Source organism: Tursiops truncatus, chromosome 11, assembly GCF_011762595.2.
Source record: "Tursiops truncatus isolate mTurTru1 chromosome 11, mTurTru1.mat.Y, whole genome shotgun sequence".
Taxonomy (NCBI): domain Eukaryota; kingdom Metazoa; phylum Chordata; class Mammalia; order Artiodactyla; family Delphinidae; genus Tursiops; species Tursiops truncatus.
Genome location: NC_047044.1, coordinates 20,254,131 through 20,270,523, shown reverse-complemented (window position 1 = coordinate 20,270,523; position 16,393 = coordinate 20,254,131). Strand labels below are relative to the sequence as shown.

Below are 16,393 nucleotides of genomic sequence, written 5' to 3'. Positions count from 1 at the left end.
AAATAAGAGGCATGCAGACAGGAAAAGAAGTAGTAAAACTGTCTCTATTCATAAACAACATGAAAACCATAAGGGATATGCCAAAAGCCTATTTGAATTAATGAATATATTTAGCAAGTTCTCAGGATAGAAGATCAACATATAGAAGGCAATTGTATTTTTCCATACTTGCAAATGAATAATTAGAAAATGATATTATAAAACAATACCATTTACAATGGCATAAAAAACATCAATTACCTAGAAATAAATCTAAGAAATATGTACAAGACTTCAATATCAAAAACTAAGAAACATTACTGAGAGAAATTTTAAAAGGCCTGGGTAAACGGATAAATAGGCTATGTAATGGATTGGTAGAATATTTTCTTTTGTAAAGTGACGGGTCAAGTCTTTTGCCCACTTTTTGCTGGGTTATTTGTCTGTTTTGTATTCATTTTATTATTCTACGAGCCAGTAAACTCAACATCAACAGTCATCAGAAAAATACAAATTAAAACCACAATAAGATAATAGATCATACAACTAGAATGGCTACAATCGAAAAGACAAATACAAAATCTGTCAAGGACACAGAATAACTGGAACTCTCACACATCGTGGGGTGGGCATGCAAAATGATAGAACCACTTAGAAAAGCTATCTGGCAGTTTCTCGTAAATTTTTTACATGCACCTACCCTGTGCTGGGTCAGAATAGTGTGTATTTAACTGTATATTGCTTCCAGGTATTCATCCACTAAAAATGAAAACGTGTGTCAAAAAGCAAAGCAAGGGGCTTCCCTGGTGGCGCAGTGGTTGGGAGTCCGCCTGCCGATGCAGGGGACGCGGGTTCGTGCCCCGGTCCAGGAAGATCCCACATGCCGTGGAGTGGCTGGGCCCGTGAGCCATGGCCGCTGAGCCTGCGCGTTTGGAGCCTGTGCTCCGCAACGGGAGAAGCCACAGCAGTGAGAGGACTGCGTACTGCAAAAAAAAAAAAAAAAAAAAAAAAAGCAAAGCAAGACAAAACAAAACCTGTATAATAATGCGCTTAGCAGTCTTAATTCAAAATAGCCTAAAACTGGAAACAACCCAACATCCATCAACAACAGAATGGATAAACAGATTTTCGTAGATGTATATGATAAAATACTAGCAATAAAAAGGAATGAACTACTGATACATGTAGCAACATGAATGAATGCCACAAAAACATTTTGTTGAGCAAAAGAAACCAGATGCAGAAAGGCACTATATAAAATCTAAGAACAGGAAAAACTAATTTATGGTGATGAAAACTGGCTGCTTGGAATGGAGGTGGTGATTCATTAGAAAGAATCAAAAAAATTTTTCTGGGATTTGATGATAGAAATATTGTATATCTTGAGTTGGGTGGTTGTCACACAAGTACACAAAATTGTTAAAATTCATCCAACTGTGCACTTAGGTTCTGGGCATTTTATTGTATATAAGCTACAATATATCTCAATAAAATATGGTTTTCAATTTTAAAAAGCAAGAAAAAGAAACGTAAGAGACAAATGAAATAATTACAATTACATGAAATTATCTGGATCCTGACTCTAACAAACACTGAAAAAAAAATCAGGGAAATCTGAACACTGACCTTATATTGATGACAGTAAGGTGTTAATGTTAATGTTTTAGAAACGATAAAGGTACAATTGTGTTTAAAAAACACATCCTGGACTTTCCTGGTGGCGCAGTGGTTAAGAATCCGCCTGCCAATGCAGGGGACAGGGGTTTGAGCCCTGGTCTGGGAAGATCTCACAAGACATGGAGCAACTAAGCCCATGCACCACAACTACTGAGCCTGTGCTCTAGAGCCTGCGAGCCGCAACTACTGAGCCTGTGCACCACAACCTCTGAAGCCCACATGCCTAGAGCCCGTGCTCCACAACAAGAGAAGCCACTGCAATGAGAAGCCTGCGCACCACAACGAAGAGTAGCTCCCACTCAACACAACTAGAGAAAGCCCATGTGCAGGAACGAAGACCCAATGCAGCCAAAAATAAATAAATAAATTTATTTAAAAAAAAACAAAAAACACACATCCTGGTACAAACGTCCAGTCATGGAATCCATAAGTCATCGGAATGTAATGTACAGCATGGTTAATAATACTGTATCGCATATTTTAAAAGTTGTTAAGAGAGCAAATCTTAAAAGCTCTCATCACAAGAAATTTTGTAACTATGTATGATGATGGATGTTAACTAGACTTATTGTGGTGATCACTGTATTATATACAAATATTGAATCATTATGGTAAACCTGAAACTAATATAATGTTATATGTTGATTATACCTCAATGAAAAAAGTATGTAAAAGACATACGGAATTCAGATGAAATGATAAAAGATCTCAGATTTACAGCAAAATAATCTAGTGAGGGAAATAGGAAGTGAATTAAACCAAGAGTTGATAATTATTAGTGTAGAGTTAAGGGTCCATTAGGGTTCAATACACTATTCTATTTTAGTGTATGTTTGAAGTTTTCTGTAGTTAAAAAAAAAAGTTAAAAAAAATTGTATCTAGAGAATGTTAACTTCCAATTCAGCTAAACAAGTTTCTATGGAGTATCTGTTGCACACCAAGTACCCTGTCTATGCTTGTGTCTACTCCCTTGGTACAGTAAAATACACAACTGGTACTCAAAGGGTCAAAATGCAGTCCTTGGATCCTAATTTACTCCTAGGGAGTGGCTCAATAAACTGATAAGAACAGAGTTCTTGAAGCACTGAAGGCAGTGCTTTCTCATGCCCAGAACTGCACTTTAAAACTCGAAAGCCAACATCTTTAGTTACACTTAAAGCCAATAGGTAACTTATGAAGTTTACAGTTCAGCTCTTTACATATGAAGTGATCCAACCATGATGTTGGTAATATTGACATGGAACAAGCCTGACATTCAGAATTCAATAGCACATTATATAATGGAGTTCTTCTTTGTAACAATACTGTTGTGCTTTATTATCTATGTATTATGAAATCAGGAAATTAGAATGTGGAGTTAGCTGGGGTTTTCCATTTTCCTTCTTTTTTTTTTCTTGTTTTCTTTGGGGTTGTTTGTCCATTTTATATTAACTGGAGGAACTGTACCACATTCTTCCCATCACAGAGTCCACTTGTCCATTTTACAAGGAAGTTTTAGAGATAAATTCACTTCTGATTGATAAGAATTCAGGGAACATGGAGTTCCCCTGAAGCCTTCTGAAGGTATGACTAACACACCCATTTGCCACAATAAACAATCTCAGTTTCACAGCTATTATCTGCCCAAATCTAGAGAGTACAGTAATCTGCTGATCACTACAATCATCACACATTGGTTTATAGGGATACTATAGCCATCTGTCCTTTGGTCACTAGGAGCAATCTGATATTTCAAATCACACAGATCTCTGTTTCTTGTATTTTGGACCACATTAGAAATGGGGCGAAGGAAAGTTTCTCTCCCTGCCAGATTTTACAACGGGACCGAGTCTGAGCTGAATAACACAGAAGCCTCTTGGAGATGGGCTCCAAGTTATAGCCACAAAGGGAGGAAGTGCAGCCTTTCATGATTTTGACTACAGGGGGCGTTCATTCTGAAGGGATGGAGAATGGCTGGTTGGCGCATCCCAGAGAAACACTGCCCAGTGAAGTCTACAGATCTTTTGAAGCTATGATCCAGGAACCCAAAGAAGCTGCTAGTGTAGACACTGAACCCACCTGGCCCACCTCAAGCTGACGCAGGTTACTGGAAGCATTCCTGCACCTCCCCATCTCCCCAAAGATAGAATAAGGTCTGTTAAAAGTGAACCCCCGAATGAGAGTGACATATTGGTAACTCTAAAATGTACCTTGATTCAAAGCCAGGGCAGGGGCATAGATAACAATTCCAGTATACAAAATCTAGGGGGAAAAAGAAAACCAAATAAACGATATGAATTACAAAATGAAATATTGATATTTTTCTATAAATTTAATTATGAATTAAAACTACAGTTTCAATATACTTAATAAAATTTGCTTGTAACTTGAAAAATGTTATTTAAGTGAAGTTGACTCTCCTTTTCCATTTGTGGTGCGGTCATAGGTCACAAAAATCTTTTATGACCAATTTTGTGTAAAAATATGGACTTTTCATGTTGTACTTAGTGCGGATATTCACTGATACATCAATTCAAGTTTGAAATCAATTTTCCTAGATCTAGAACAATTAGAAAGAGAGAAAGAATACAAATTTAAAAGGGGCTGCTTCCTCATTCATATGCTTTCAAGCTGTTGTTAATCACTGTATAATTAATTGGGAAAACAGTGAAAATTGTGGAACCTTGTTTGTAAAAGTTTGCATGACCACTAATTAAACAAAAGTGTAAATTTGCCCTAAAATTTCCTGAAAGCCAACAAAAATTCTATTCTACCTTTTAAATATTATTTATTATTTTTCATTCGTACGCTTAACAAATATTTATTAATCTGGGGTACAACAGTAAGATAAATATGCTCTTTTTTCTCAGAATACCATTTTCATTGCATTTGATCTTTCAAATACATAGAAGCTAATTCTATGATTACTGTATAAAACATAAGAAAAAAATGTTATATAGTAGTTGAATGATTAAATTGCATGAGTGATCTATGGAAGTAAGTCTTTCAAATAGCAGATTCTAAAGCTCCCCTCTTTTTTGCAAGAATGAACTAGCTTTTCACAGTCATTATTCTGTCCAAGTTAAAGATTTGAAAATGTGACCACAGGCCACCTTCCTAACATTTGTCTCCACTTTTTCATTTCTGTTGGCACTTCTAACGATGATCCAAAGAGTGTCTGAACTCCGCTGTCGAATGCGAGCTACCAGCCTCAGCTCTGTGTCAGAATGTCTACCAGACCCCAGAGGGCTCTTTCCTTTTATACTGCAAGCGTTAAGGACAGATACAATTTAAGTTACATAATTTACAAAGATGTAAAATGGAGTCAAGTTAAATAATTGCAAAGGCACTCTGTCCTGCTGTAGCAAATGTTTGGGTAGCTTTTGAATGGAGAAATGGAATTATAAAAACGGATGAGAATGAAAACTCCTTCCTGGACCTCCGTTATCAAACTCATTCTTAAAGCACTTAGCCGCCAAGAGGAAGATAGGTCTAAATGATGTGACAATGATAGCGATAAGCCTCCAGCAGCCTGGACGAAGGGTGGGAAGCGTTCTCTGTCACTGATTGCTTGGCAAATCTTTGCTTTCCATTTGTGCCAAGCAGTAAATCTACACTCGCACATTCTTGAAGTACTGGATTGTGTAGTTGGCTTTAAAAACTCCTCCAGAGTGCATGATTTTGTTGTTTTATATCAATGAGTACATCAGTTGGGTTTTACAGTTCGATTTTTAAAAGAGAGCACTGATTCATTTTTTAAAGTATGCTTTCAAACAAAGAAAATTATTACCTAATGTCTTCCTATGTCAGTTAATTTTTCCTATTAAGTTTATTGCTCAACATGTTGCAAAATACTATGAAGCGTACAACTTGTTTTCCCTTTATTACAATTCCTACTATCAGCTACTACAGTTCCTTCAAATATCTTTGTCATCTTAGTAATGCCCTTACTGTCACTTTGGTGGGGACAGAGGGAGGTGTAAGAGGGAAAACCATACTTTCCTAAAGTAACATAAGTGTTGCTTGATCAATATACTATTCCATGTTTACTTAAATCATTCTGTTTTCCCAGGAAGTAATGCATTTGCTGAAACACTGTTCAATGATCTTAAGGATTAATGTTATGTAGTGACAAGTGTTTTTCCTTTTTTGTTTCCTCCTATTTTCAACATCCCTTTTTTATCTTTCATGTATTTACCAAATAAGCTTGACCCAGATCCCTTGTTTAAAAACATTGTACATGAAAAAAAGAGAAAATAAATGAACTGAGGGTTACTTACCGTTTGAACAATGAAGAGGATTGTTCCACAGAGACGAACATATTTGTTAAATCGCAGTCCTAAATACTGTTTCCAAAAAAGGAAAAATGGTTAATATGTAAAACTTCTGGACACTTTTTAAAAACCAGCAGCTTAAGAAGTAAAGGAGTTAGAAATTTAAAGCAACTTCATAACTAATTCGTATTCTGCACTCCTATTTCACTGTTATTTTAAATTACATAGAGAAAAATTGACCCTTGCTTTAGAGTACTGTTCAATGGGTTTTAACACAGAACAGCTCCATCACCCACAGGAAACTCCATCAAAAGTTTCTCCTTTCTTGCTCCTTTGTAGTCAAACCCTCCTCTCACCCCTAAACCTTGGCAATCACTGACCTGTTCTCCATCCCTACGAGTTTTGCCTTTTGCAGAATGTCATACCAATGGAATTATATTCTGCATTTTTAGAATGAGCAAAGTGTTGTCCTCCCCTTTCTCTTGGTATCTACCCAATACATTTCCTTTGATACACTTAGGGAATCAACCCTTTCCCACTTCAGGCAACTGTGGAATTGACAATCAAGGTGCCCAGCCTAGGCCAAAAGATAGTCACTGGACCCATGTTCAGCCAATCAGCTTCTCTTCTCAATGGGTATTTGAATCTTAGAGGCAAGATAGAAAGACAGAAAATGATTGGAGCAGAAGCAGACTGATCCTGACAGGGTGGCCTGAAGAGGCTGCCCTCCCTTCTGTCCTTTTCAAAGTTTGTTTGCTCAGCTTTTCCACCTATGCTATGAGCTACTCCCATATCCTTACAATAAAAAATTTTAACTTAAATCAGCCTAAGTAAGTTTCTGTTCAGAGCCAAGCGTGACATCTGCGGTATCTTATAATATACAAGCCTACCTCATTTTATTGCACTTTGTTTTTTGTTCTTCACAGGTACTGCATTTTTTTACAAATTGAAGGTTTCTGGCAACCTTGTGTGAAGCAAGTCTATCGGTTCCATTTTCCCAACAGCATTTGCTCACTTCATGTTTCTGTGTCACATTTTGGTAATTCTTGCAATATTTCAAACTTTTCATTATCATTATACTTGTTATGGTGATCTCTGATCAGTGATTTTTGATGTTACTATTACAAAAAGATTACGACTTGCTGAAGGCTCAGATGATGGTCAGCATTTTTTAGCAATAAGATACTTTTAAATTATGGTATGTACATTGTTTTTTAAACATAGAGCTATTGTACACTTAACAGACTACAGCATAGTGTAAACATAACTTTTATATGCACTGGAAAAGCAAAAAATTCATGCAACTCGCTTTATTGCAATATTCCCTTTATTGTGGTGGTCTGGAACTGAACCTGTAATATCTCTGAGGTATGTCAGTGGTGTGCTTATCTCCAATATTATAGATCATAATGTATTACAGAGTTAGAATCCTAGGATTTTAGAGCTGGAAGGAAGCCGGGGTCCAAGACATTCTTTAAGTTGAATATTATTACTACATATAGAGAGAATTCTAAGGCTGACAGTAGTCTTTTCATATAGCAGAAAAAATGAGGGAGGAAAAACTGACATTAGGTAAATATCAGAGGAAAAGACACCAGATATTTTTGCTTCATAATCACAGCTAACATTTATAGAGTATTTGCTGCATGCCCTGTCCTCCCAACAACTCCATGAGGCAGTTACTATGCATAAGTGCATGTTGGAAACCAGCACACTGGGGCACAGAGAGAATACCAAGGCTGCAACCTAATAATTGCTGGAGACACAATGCAAATCTAGGATCATTTGATGCCAAACTCTGTGCACCTAACCACTCTGTTATTCAAAATAACAAGAAAACTGCCCATGTGTCTAAGATCCATCCAGAGTGAGTGAGTGGCACTGACACATAATACGACGTCCTAAAATAACTGATGAGTAATGAATATACAATGCAGTGCAGTGAGTGCTCTGGGGCAAGAGTTCCAGCCCTTGTTCCAGCCTTACTCTTCACTCCACGAGCTTGGGACACTCTAAATCTCAAGTTCTTCCTTTTGAAAATGTGGACCATAGTAATCATTCTTTCCCCACTTACTCTGCAGGATTTTGGAGACTATCAAACGATGTAAACGGATGGGGAAATGTTGTAAACTGTTCACTTAAGAGTTAGGACATTAAGAAGCTGGTAACCAAATCCATAGGCCTAAGAATTTAAATCTCAGTGATTTACGTAAGTCGAAATCATCCAAGTATATTTTGGAAGACTTTTTAGAAAACCCAAGAAGTGTCTTGAAGCATGGGAACAGAGCTGTGTTATTTCTTCTGAGTTGTTTTAGTAAAACTCTATTAAAAATAAATGTCCATGAATTGACAGAGAAGTCTTTGCCTTTTCTAGGTACGTGTATTCATGCTGCTGGAGACTAAAGAAAACTGAAGAGGAAAATGTGATGGAGGTAAGAATGTAGCAAGTTGAACAACAACAACAACAAAAAATATATGTACACAATACTAACTCAAGAGAGAACCAAGAATTCTATCACTATCTCAGTGTTGAATGAAAAAAGTGCACAACCTAAAAGTTGAGAATTATGTTTTATTCTGAGGCCATACTGAGGACTATAGCCCAGGGTGGCAGCCTCTCAGACAGCTCTGAGGGTCTGTTCCAAAGAGGTAAGGGGGGAGCCAGGATACATAGGGGTATTTGCTGGGAAACAAAACAAAACAAAACATGTAGTTGAACATCAAAAGATTACTGCTAATCACAAAGAACTCACGAAGTTAATGATTTTAGTGCTTTTCTGTGTATGGGAAAATGCAAGAGTCTGAGTTTACTGAAAGCCTTCCTTTCATATACATCTTATCTATCTAGGGCCAGTATCCTATTTTTCTCCATCCTGGATTCCCCTCAGGGTGCACCATGGGGGGTGGCTGCAGTGGCTGATGGCTTGGTGGCCACAACATCCTTTGTTTACCGAATGGCAGGGGACAGTCTTGTCCATCTCAGATACTGGGCTGCTAAAGAAATACCTAAAGATCAAGTCACTGATCAGTAGGCTCAGAGAATAGCTCTAGGATTTCTAGACAAAACCACAGAATAAGAGTAGGTGTCTATGTTACCAAGCAGGACCCTATGGTACCTTCCTGGGACAGACCCCTGCCCCCATGTCCTCTGCCTGCCTCTTGTTTATAGAACAGCTGTAGTCTTCCAGGCCTCCCCTGAGTCACAAAAGCCTGGCTCAAGAATTAATGATTGAAAGGGTGTGAGCATGTAGTGACAAAGGAGCAGATGGGCCAGGAGAACTAGTAACAATTCAAACAGTAAATCAGCAATATGGCAGTCACAGAATCTTTAGTTCCTCCCCAAAGTACCAAGATAACAGTATCTGATGCACATTTCCTGAGTTGTTTTACAGATGCTAAAACCTCCATCAGATGGAAGAAGTTAATTAATTGATGACCATGAGCATGTAGCCCCAGACCTACTGGAGCCTGAGGATTGAAAATGTTAACCCCTGTGACACTGCCCTATCACCTCCCCACCAATCTATCAGAGAATCGCGCACAAGGTGGTCACATACTGTGACTCCCCTCCCTCACCTTGCCTTTAAAAATGCTTCCCTAAAACCCACTGGGGAGTTGAGGATTTTTTTATCATTAGCTGCCCCAGACTAATAATAAAAGCTGCACTTTCCTCCACCGCAACCTGGTGTCAGTAGATTGGCTTTACTGCGCATGGACGAGCGGACCCAAGTTTGGTTCAGTCACACCTATAGTCAGTTGAGATCTCTCATAGTCCTCAGGACTTTGAATAACTTAGGGACACTAAGATTTCTACTGATTTTTTTTAAAAGAGAGAGAGAGAGAGAGAGAGAGAGAGAGAGAGTCTGGGCAACGTAGTTCAAACACATTGATTTTGCTGGATCCAGAAACATCCTGAAGAGATGGTGAATGCAGTTGGGCTCCTGCATATTTCTTCTCTGTGAATCTGGAAGTCGCTATACACCTACCAGGACTACACCTTGAAGGCAGTGATAAATAGATATCACAAATGCTTCTGAACAGCCAATTGTAGCTAACAATCTGGAACTAGGGAAAGATTTCATACTTGCACAAGAATGCCAGGGTATCTCAATGCTGGACTTCTTATTCTGTATAGTTGATTCCACCTCTCAGCATAAAACAAACAAAATATGCCACAAGAAAGTGTTTTCCATGACCAACTGCCAGGGACATAGCATGTTACCTAACTTCCCTGTCCCCGGTGGCCTGGCATCCACTAGGCGTGGACACCCCCAGTGTGCCCACAGCCCATTTTGCCTGCACCATTCTAAACTCCACGCAGGGTTATAACACTCACTGGAGCCTTCAGAAGCAGCCAGTATGCACCACTGCACAGCCTCTAGGCATGTGTCCACTTTGCTTCAGGCTCTCTTGTGTAGCTTAACTTACTCGGAATCTCTGTCTGCAAAATGGGGCTCTCACAGTATAAGAATTATTTTGAGCATTGAGTCAGATAATGTATGTCAAACAGGCAACCCAGTGCCCAGCCTGTATTAAGCATTCAGTAAACGTTTGCTTTTTGCCATTTTTAGCTGGAACTCTGCTAACTTAGCCTCCACCGCTGCAAATGTGTGGGAAATCTGCTTCTGGTTGAGTTAACGTTTGCTCACCCGAAGAGGCACAGGTCAGTGATTATGAGAGGAGCATTCACCTATGGGGACTGAAGTCCTCTTGCCAGGTTCTTCAAACCCTTTCTGGGTTTTGGAGTTGGTTAACTACAGATCAGAGCTCACGGACTCGAAATGCCTACAGATCTCATCAGGTAAAATACACCAACTGGATCAGCCAGGCGTTCATATATTACCAGGTTGATATATTCCTCATATCCATTAAGAAATATGTCCTCTGACATCTCCCTCAAAGCAAGAACTCCCTTCAGTCCTTTCCATTTTCCCTTTTGCATTTTTGTTTTGTTTTGTTTTGTTTTTGCGGTATGCGGGCCTCTCACTGTTGTGGCCTCTCCCGTTATGGAGCACAGGCTCCGGACGCGCAGGCTCAGCGGCCATGGCTCACGGGCCCAGCTGCTCCACGGCATGTGGGATCTTCCCGGACCGGGGCACGAACCCATGTCCCCAGCATCGGCAGGCGGACTCTCTACCACTGCGCCACCAGGGAAGCCCCCTTTTGCATTTTTGATAAAGACCTAAATGCAGATAGATTTCTCTACCATAAGAAAGTAACCATGCAGATACAATGAAGAGACCTCAATATAGAAATTAATAGGGAATGAGAGAAACGGCTGTAAAGTGGGGTTCCTGTTGCCACAGGGAATGTGGGCCCAGTGTCACTAGTCTTTTAAGTTCCAGAAGAAGTCAGAATCTGGAATTTTCTTTGACTTCTCATCATTAAATGCTAAATTAATTTTTTTTCAAAACATTATAAGGGTCAACAGCAACAAAAAAGACCTAAAATTGAGTTTGTCTGGGGTAATCAGTTTGTCACTTTTGAGCAAAACAAAGAAACTCTACCCTGCTCACTTCTGGGGCGATGACTAAACCCTCTCAAACACCATGACCAGAGTGCAAAGAAGGCAGTGCTGCACCAGGGGCACCTCACCCTGCAATGAGTTCACTAGAGCCCAGGCAGTGTGTCACCAACACTTGTTGTGCCATTGGGGCCCATCCCCAGCACCAGTTGAACCAGCCTCACTAAGAAACCACCATCCAGTGGCTCTGGGTTGGGGCAAACACTACATGGACTCGAGGACAAGGTGGCTGCTGAGAATGAGGCTCGGGGTCCCTGGATAATGGTCTGTCAGAGAGACCACTTCTGCACGTTTGTCCATGGAACTCATGGAACTGGGCCCGACCACTCCCCTAAACTTTTATCCTCCCCTGACACTCCCATTCAACAGCTCTTTAAACTAAACCAAACATTCACACTATCTTTGCAAAGCCCTTTCTGGCAGACGATTTGAGAAAATTTATAACCAGGGGACCTGTGCAATTAGAAAGATGGTTTCCCTTAATCATCTCTCCACAGAGAGAGAAGGCGGAGATGCTTAAGAACTCTGCAGCCAAATTTTCCTAGTGATCCCAAGGGAACAATCTCTACCACCATCACCCCAATACTTACGGTCAACATTTACTCAGCACTTACCCTGTGCCAGACACTATTCTAAATGCTGCCCTTGCATCATCTCATTTAATCCCCCCAACAACCAGATGAGGTAGGTGGTATAATTATTCCCATTTTGAGACTTAGAAAGAGGCACAAAAGGTTAATTAAGTCAGCCAAGGTTACCCAGCTAGTAAGCATGGAATCTGGTCTCAAACACGAGATTCGGAACCTTAACCATGTGAGTGCCTGACTCTCCGCGGAAGCCATGTTTGAGAGAGGGATGGAGGGGAGAGGACCCGTACTTCCTGGAAGAGTGAGTGGACTGAGGACCTGGAACGAGGGGATTCCTTTCAAGGAGGAGGAGCTGAGACTTACCCTTCCCCAAGATAACAAGTTGAAAAATCTTTCCCCTTGACTTGGAATCAAAGATGTTAAAGCAGAAATGGCCTTACTGAGCACTAGTCCAAATAACTCCGTTTACCCTGGGAGCCTCTCTCTTCCCCTGAGCTCATGAATGTTAAGTCCCGAGATTATTTTTCGCCTTTACAGGACACCTCTCCCTAAAAGGGGCGGGCAGAAGAGGTGATGGATATGAACGGAGAGAGACTTGGATGTGGTGGTGAGCCTGCCCCCAGGAAAATCCCTCCAGGAGCTGAAAAGTACTCCCCTCACCCCATCACCTCTCCCCGGGCCCTCCCTCACCCTGTACCTCGTTGGTGCTGGTAATTCCCAGTTTGTAGAATACCGGGAGGAAGACCTCCGCGCTGAGGACCACCACAAAGAAGTAGGTGATGGCAAAGATGCTGAATATGGCCCCAAAACGGTAGACTTCGGAGGGGGTGCCCAGGACCGTGACAGCCGACATGAAGCTGGCGGTGAGGGACATCGCCACGGGCACGGCGGTCATACTGCGGCCGCCCATCAAGAAGTCTCTGGAGGTCTGCTGGCCGCCCCCCGCGAAGGCGTAGTAGATGCCGATGGCGGCCGAGATGAGCAGCATCCCGGCGAACACTAAGTAGTCCCACACCACGAAGGTGCCGATGCCCCGCGGCGAGACCATGGCCGCGCGGTTGCCGGGGCCCTGCGCGTAAACTGGAGGCTCCGCGGCTCGCAGCCGGAGCCGGAACTTCACCTGCGCGCCCTGCGCTCACTTATTCCCGAGCCGCGCGCGGCGGGCGTGGCGCCCTAAGGGGATTAGAGGCGTCAGGCAGGTGTCGGTCCCCGCCGGCACCCAGCGTCTCGCGAAAGGGAAAGGAGGGTACGCTCTGGCAGCAGCCCCTGCGCCCACCGCAGCCAGCAGAGCCCCCCGAAATGGGACTTCGGGGACCCGACCACCAGGTGCCAGGCCAGGGTGGCTCCCCGAGGGCCGCGGACACCTGGGCAGGTGAACTTGGAGCTTCCAGCCGCCTCTGGAGAATCCTCAAGGAGCGCCCAGACAATTTTATCAAGTGGCACCCGAGGGAACGCACTATTTAAATGAGCAGGCGACCTATGGGAGAGGTGGGTCGAAGGGCAATTGTCACGCCTTTATTTTTTTTAACATCTTCATTGGAGTATAATTGCTTTACTATGGTGTGTTACTTTCTGCTTTATAACAAAGTGAATCAGCTATACTTATACATATATCCCCATATCTCCTCCCTCTTGCATCTCCCTCCCATCCTGCTATCCCACCCCTACAAATACCGTTTGCTAACACGCCTTTACTTTTAGCTTTCCAGTTCAATAGACCGGGTCCTTACGGGAAGATACACCTGGAATTTTTCGATTGCCTTACGTGATAAATTGATGGGCGATTCGGGTGACAGTGTGCAGTGAGCTGAGGACCCGGTCCTTAGGCATGTAAGCAGTTATAAAGGAGAGGAACAAGTCTGTGCTACTGGTTGCCTGCGCTTTCATTCAACAAACAATTTTGATTCCCAACAGTCTCTCCTACAAATGATAGTTGTTATAATACCAGAAATATTTAATAAGCCTACTATTTAATAAGCCTTACCATGTGACATATAACATGCTTGGCACCTTGTACATTAACTAGTGTAATTCTTACTATTACCCTTGATATAGAAATCATCTCCATTTTTCAAAAAAGGAAGCTGGCCAAAACACTTTCCCAAGGAAATGGTAGAGATTAAGATTTTTAATCCAGGTCTGTTACAGAATTTGTTCTCTTAATCACAATGCTATACCTTTGTAGAGTACAAATGTAGACACATGTTAAATGTAGGCACAAAGATGTACACCTAAATGAAGATACCTGAAAGCATATGGAAGACAAGATCATTTCCGGTAGTAGCACTCAGTATTTTAAGTGGCTTGCCTTGAAATATTACTAACAACACGAGTCATGCCTGTAAAGCAACGTGATCCTCAGGTTTTTCTTCTAAGAGGCCCTCTGGCCAAATAAGCCCTGGCATAGGTGTATTTCAAGCCATCCTTGTTCATCTTCATGCATCTTTATAATTTAGCAGTTGACCCTTGGTAAACAGAATGCATTTAGCCCAGCCTAGTATGTGAAGAAAGCTATATCAGACTATTTTTTTGTAAACTGACGTTATGTGTATAACACTTTTGAAAGGAAATAAAGAAGGAAATATAAGCTAAATCCAAGTAATTTAATTATTTAAACAACTACATGGTTTGGAATTATGTCCCAACTGTGTGAAATTTACTATGTTTGCACTATAATATTATGACTCTCTTGGACAGAGACAGTATTTTCTCCTACTGTCACCGCCTGGAGCTCAAACTCTCACCATGAAACAGCACCATAAAAGTTATAGCATCCACTACATCTGGGGTTCTTCCATCTCCACACAAACTATAGTGCTTTACTTTATGACCCCTCCCAAGATTCACTGTGCGCTGCCAGTGTACTCTACCCCCATTAGCGTCCTGCCAGAGGATTAAGTGAGATGATATGTTCTCCGGAGATGATGGCCTCTGATTGTATGGAGAGAGAGGCATTTTGGTGGAAAACACCCAGACAACAGAGTGTTGGCTGTCCAATTCTCTGATGATGGGAGATGTTATGACTTTGAACCCAGCATAGTAGTAGTAGTTGTGGGGAGGACAAGAGGTCTTCCCACCTACTTTTAGGGAAACATTTCCTTTTAAAAATGCACCACGATGCATGTTTTTAGTCCAGTTAAATGTGACTTCCTAGCAATTCATCCTACATTTTCTGGCCCTTGACCAGCTCTCAGACACCTTTTCCTACCACTTCTTTTCTCCATTTACTCTACTCCAGCCACATTATCTTCTCACTGTTCCTGGAACATGCCAAGCCTGTTTCTGTCTCAGGGCCTTTGCACGTGTTGCATCCTCTGCCTTGAATGCTCTTCTTCCAGATATCACCATGACTCTGACCTTCACTTCATTCAGGTCAAATGTCATCTCCTCCAAAAACCTTCCCTGCCCATTCCATCTATCGCTTTCTACTCCCTTACCTTGTTTTTTTGTTTTTTTAATATACAAATACAATCTGACATAGTTCTTTGTTTATCTTGTTTGTAGTCTGTCTTCTCCCACTGGAATAGAAGCCCCATGAAGGCAGGGACTTTCTCTCTCTTTCGTTCATCACTATACTCCCTGGGTCTAAAACCTGGTACATGGTAGTTATTTTAAAAAATATTTGTTGACTATGTGAATAGACAAAGGAAGGGATTATTAGGAAATTCTCTCAAATAAATTGACTCAGTCTTGGGTTTTAATGTTGCAAATTTCATCTTTTTTCTGTGTTTCATAGACATTTTGGAGGAAAAATGAGTGAAGCTACATCAGGAACTACTTTTTATTTTAAAGCTACATTTAGATCTACAGCAGTTATCTTTATCATTATGATTTTTTTACCCATTTTATCAATTAATATTGCATTTGGCTGAGAACGACAGGAACCAAAATAACGATGGTATAAGCAAGATAAATGTTTACTTCTGTTTCACACTTAAATATGTCCAAAGATAAGTAGCTGAGGATTGAGGTGGGGAGAGGGGTGAGGCTACATGAAATGATTTGGGATCCAAACTCCTCTCTTACAGTTCTACCATCCTCAGATTTGATTTCCATCTCAGCAAGAGGAAGGAAAGGGCTGCTTAGGGTATGTCCACATCCTTCAAGGACATTTCCCGTCAATTTTATGTGACAGTTCCACTTATATCTCATTGAATAGAACTTAGTCACATGGTCACATCTAGTTGCCAGAGAGACTGGGAAATGAAGTCTTTGTGCTAAGGGGCCACGGGCCAAACTAAATTTGGGGGCCCTACTTCTAAAGAAGAAGAGGAGAATAGACACTGGGGGATGGCCAGCAGTCTCTGCCACATCTAACTTAACCACAACCTTCACCAAACAAACTTCTTTCTCAGAGTTTGCCAGGAATGTTT

At 41.2% G+C, this 16,393-nt stretch overlaps 1 protein-coding gene across 3 annotated transcripts in view; it reads right to left on the bottom strand.

The window, feature by feature from the left end:
• Positions 1-13,409, bottom strand: part of SLC5A8 (solute carrier family 5 member 8) — a 66,153-nt gene extending 52,744 nt beyond the window's left edge. For 2 of the 3 annotated variants that reach the window (XR_002172901.3, XM_073788297.1), the window contains exons 1-3: positions 12,718-13,409; positions 5,916-5,981; positions 3,846-3,897 (exon numbers count right to left, since the gene is read on the bottom strand). Coding sequence is in view for 2 of the 3 variants with exons in the window: in XM_073788297.1 (XP_073644398.1) it covers positions 3,846-3,897; positions 5,916-5,981; positions 12,718-13,068 (469 nt within the window). In the remaining variant the exon portion in view is untranslated. The remainder of the gene's footprint in view (positions 1-3,845; positions 3,898-5,915; positions 5,982-12,717) is intronic. The other variant, XM_019918550.3, reaches the window with a different exon arrangement.
• Positions 13,410-16,393: the final 2,984 nt, after the last annotated feature.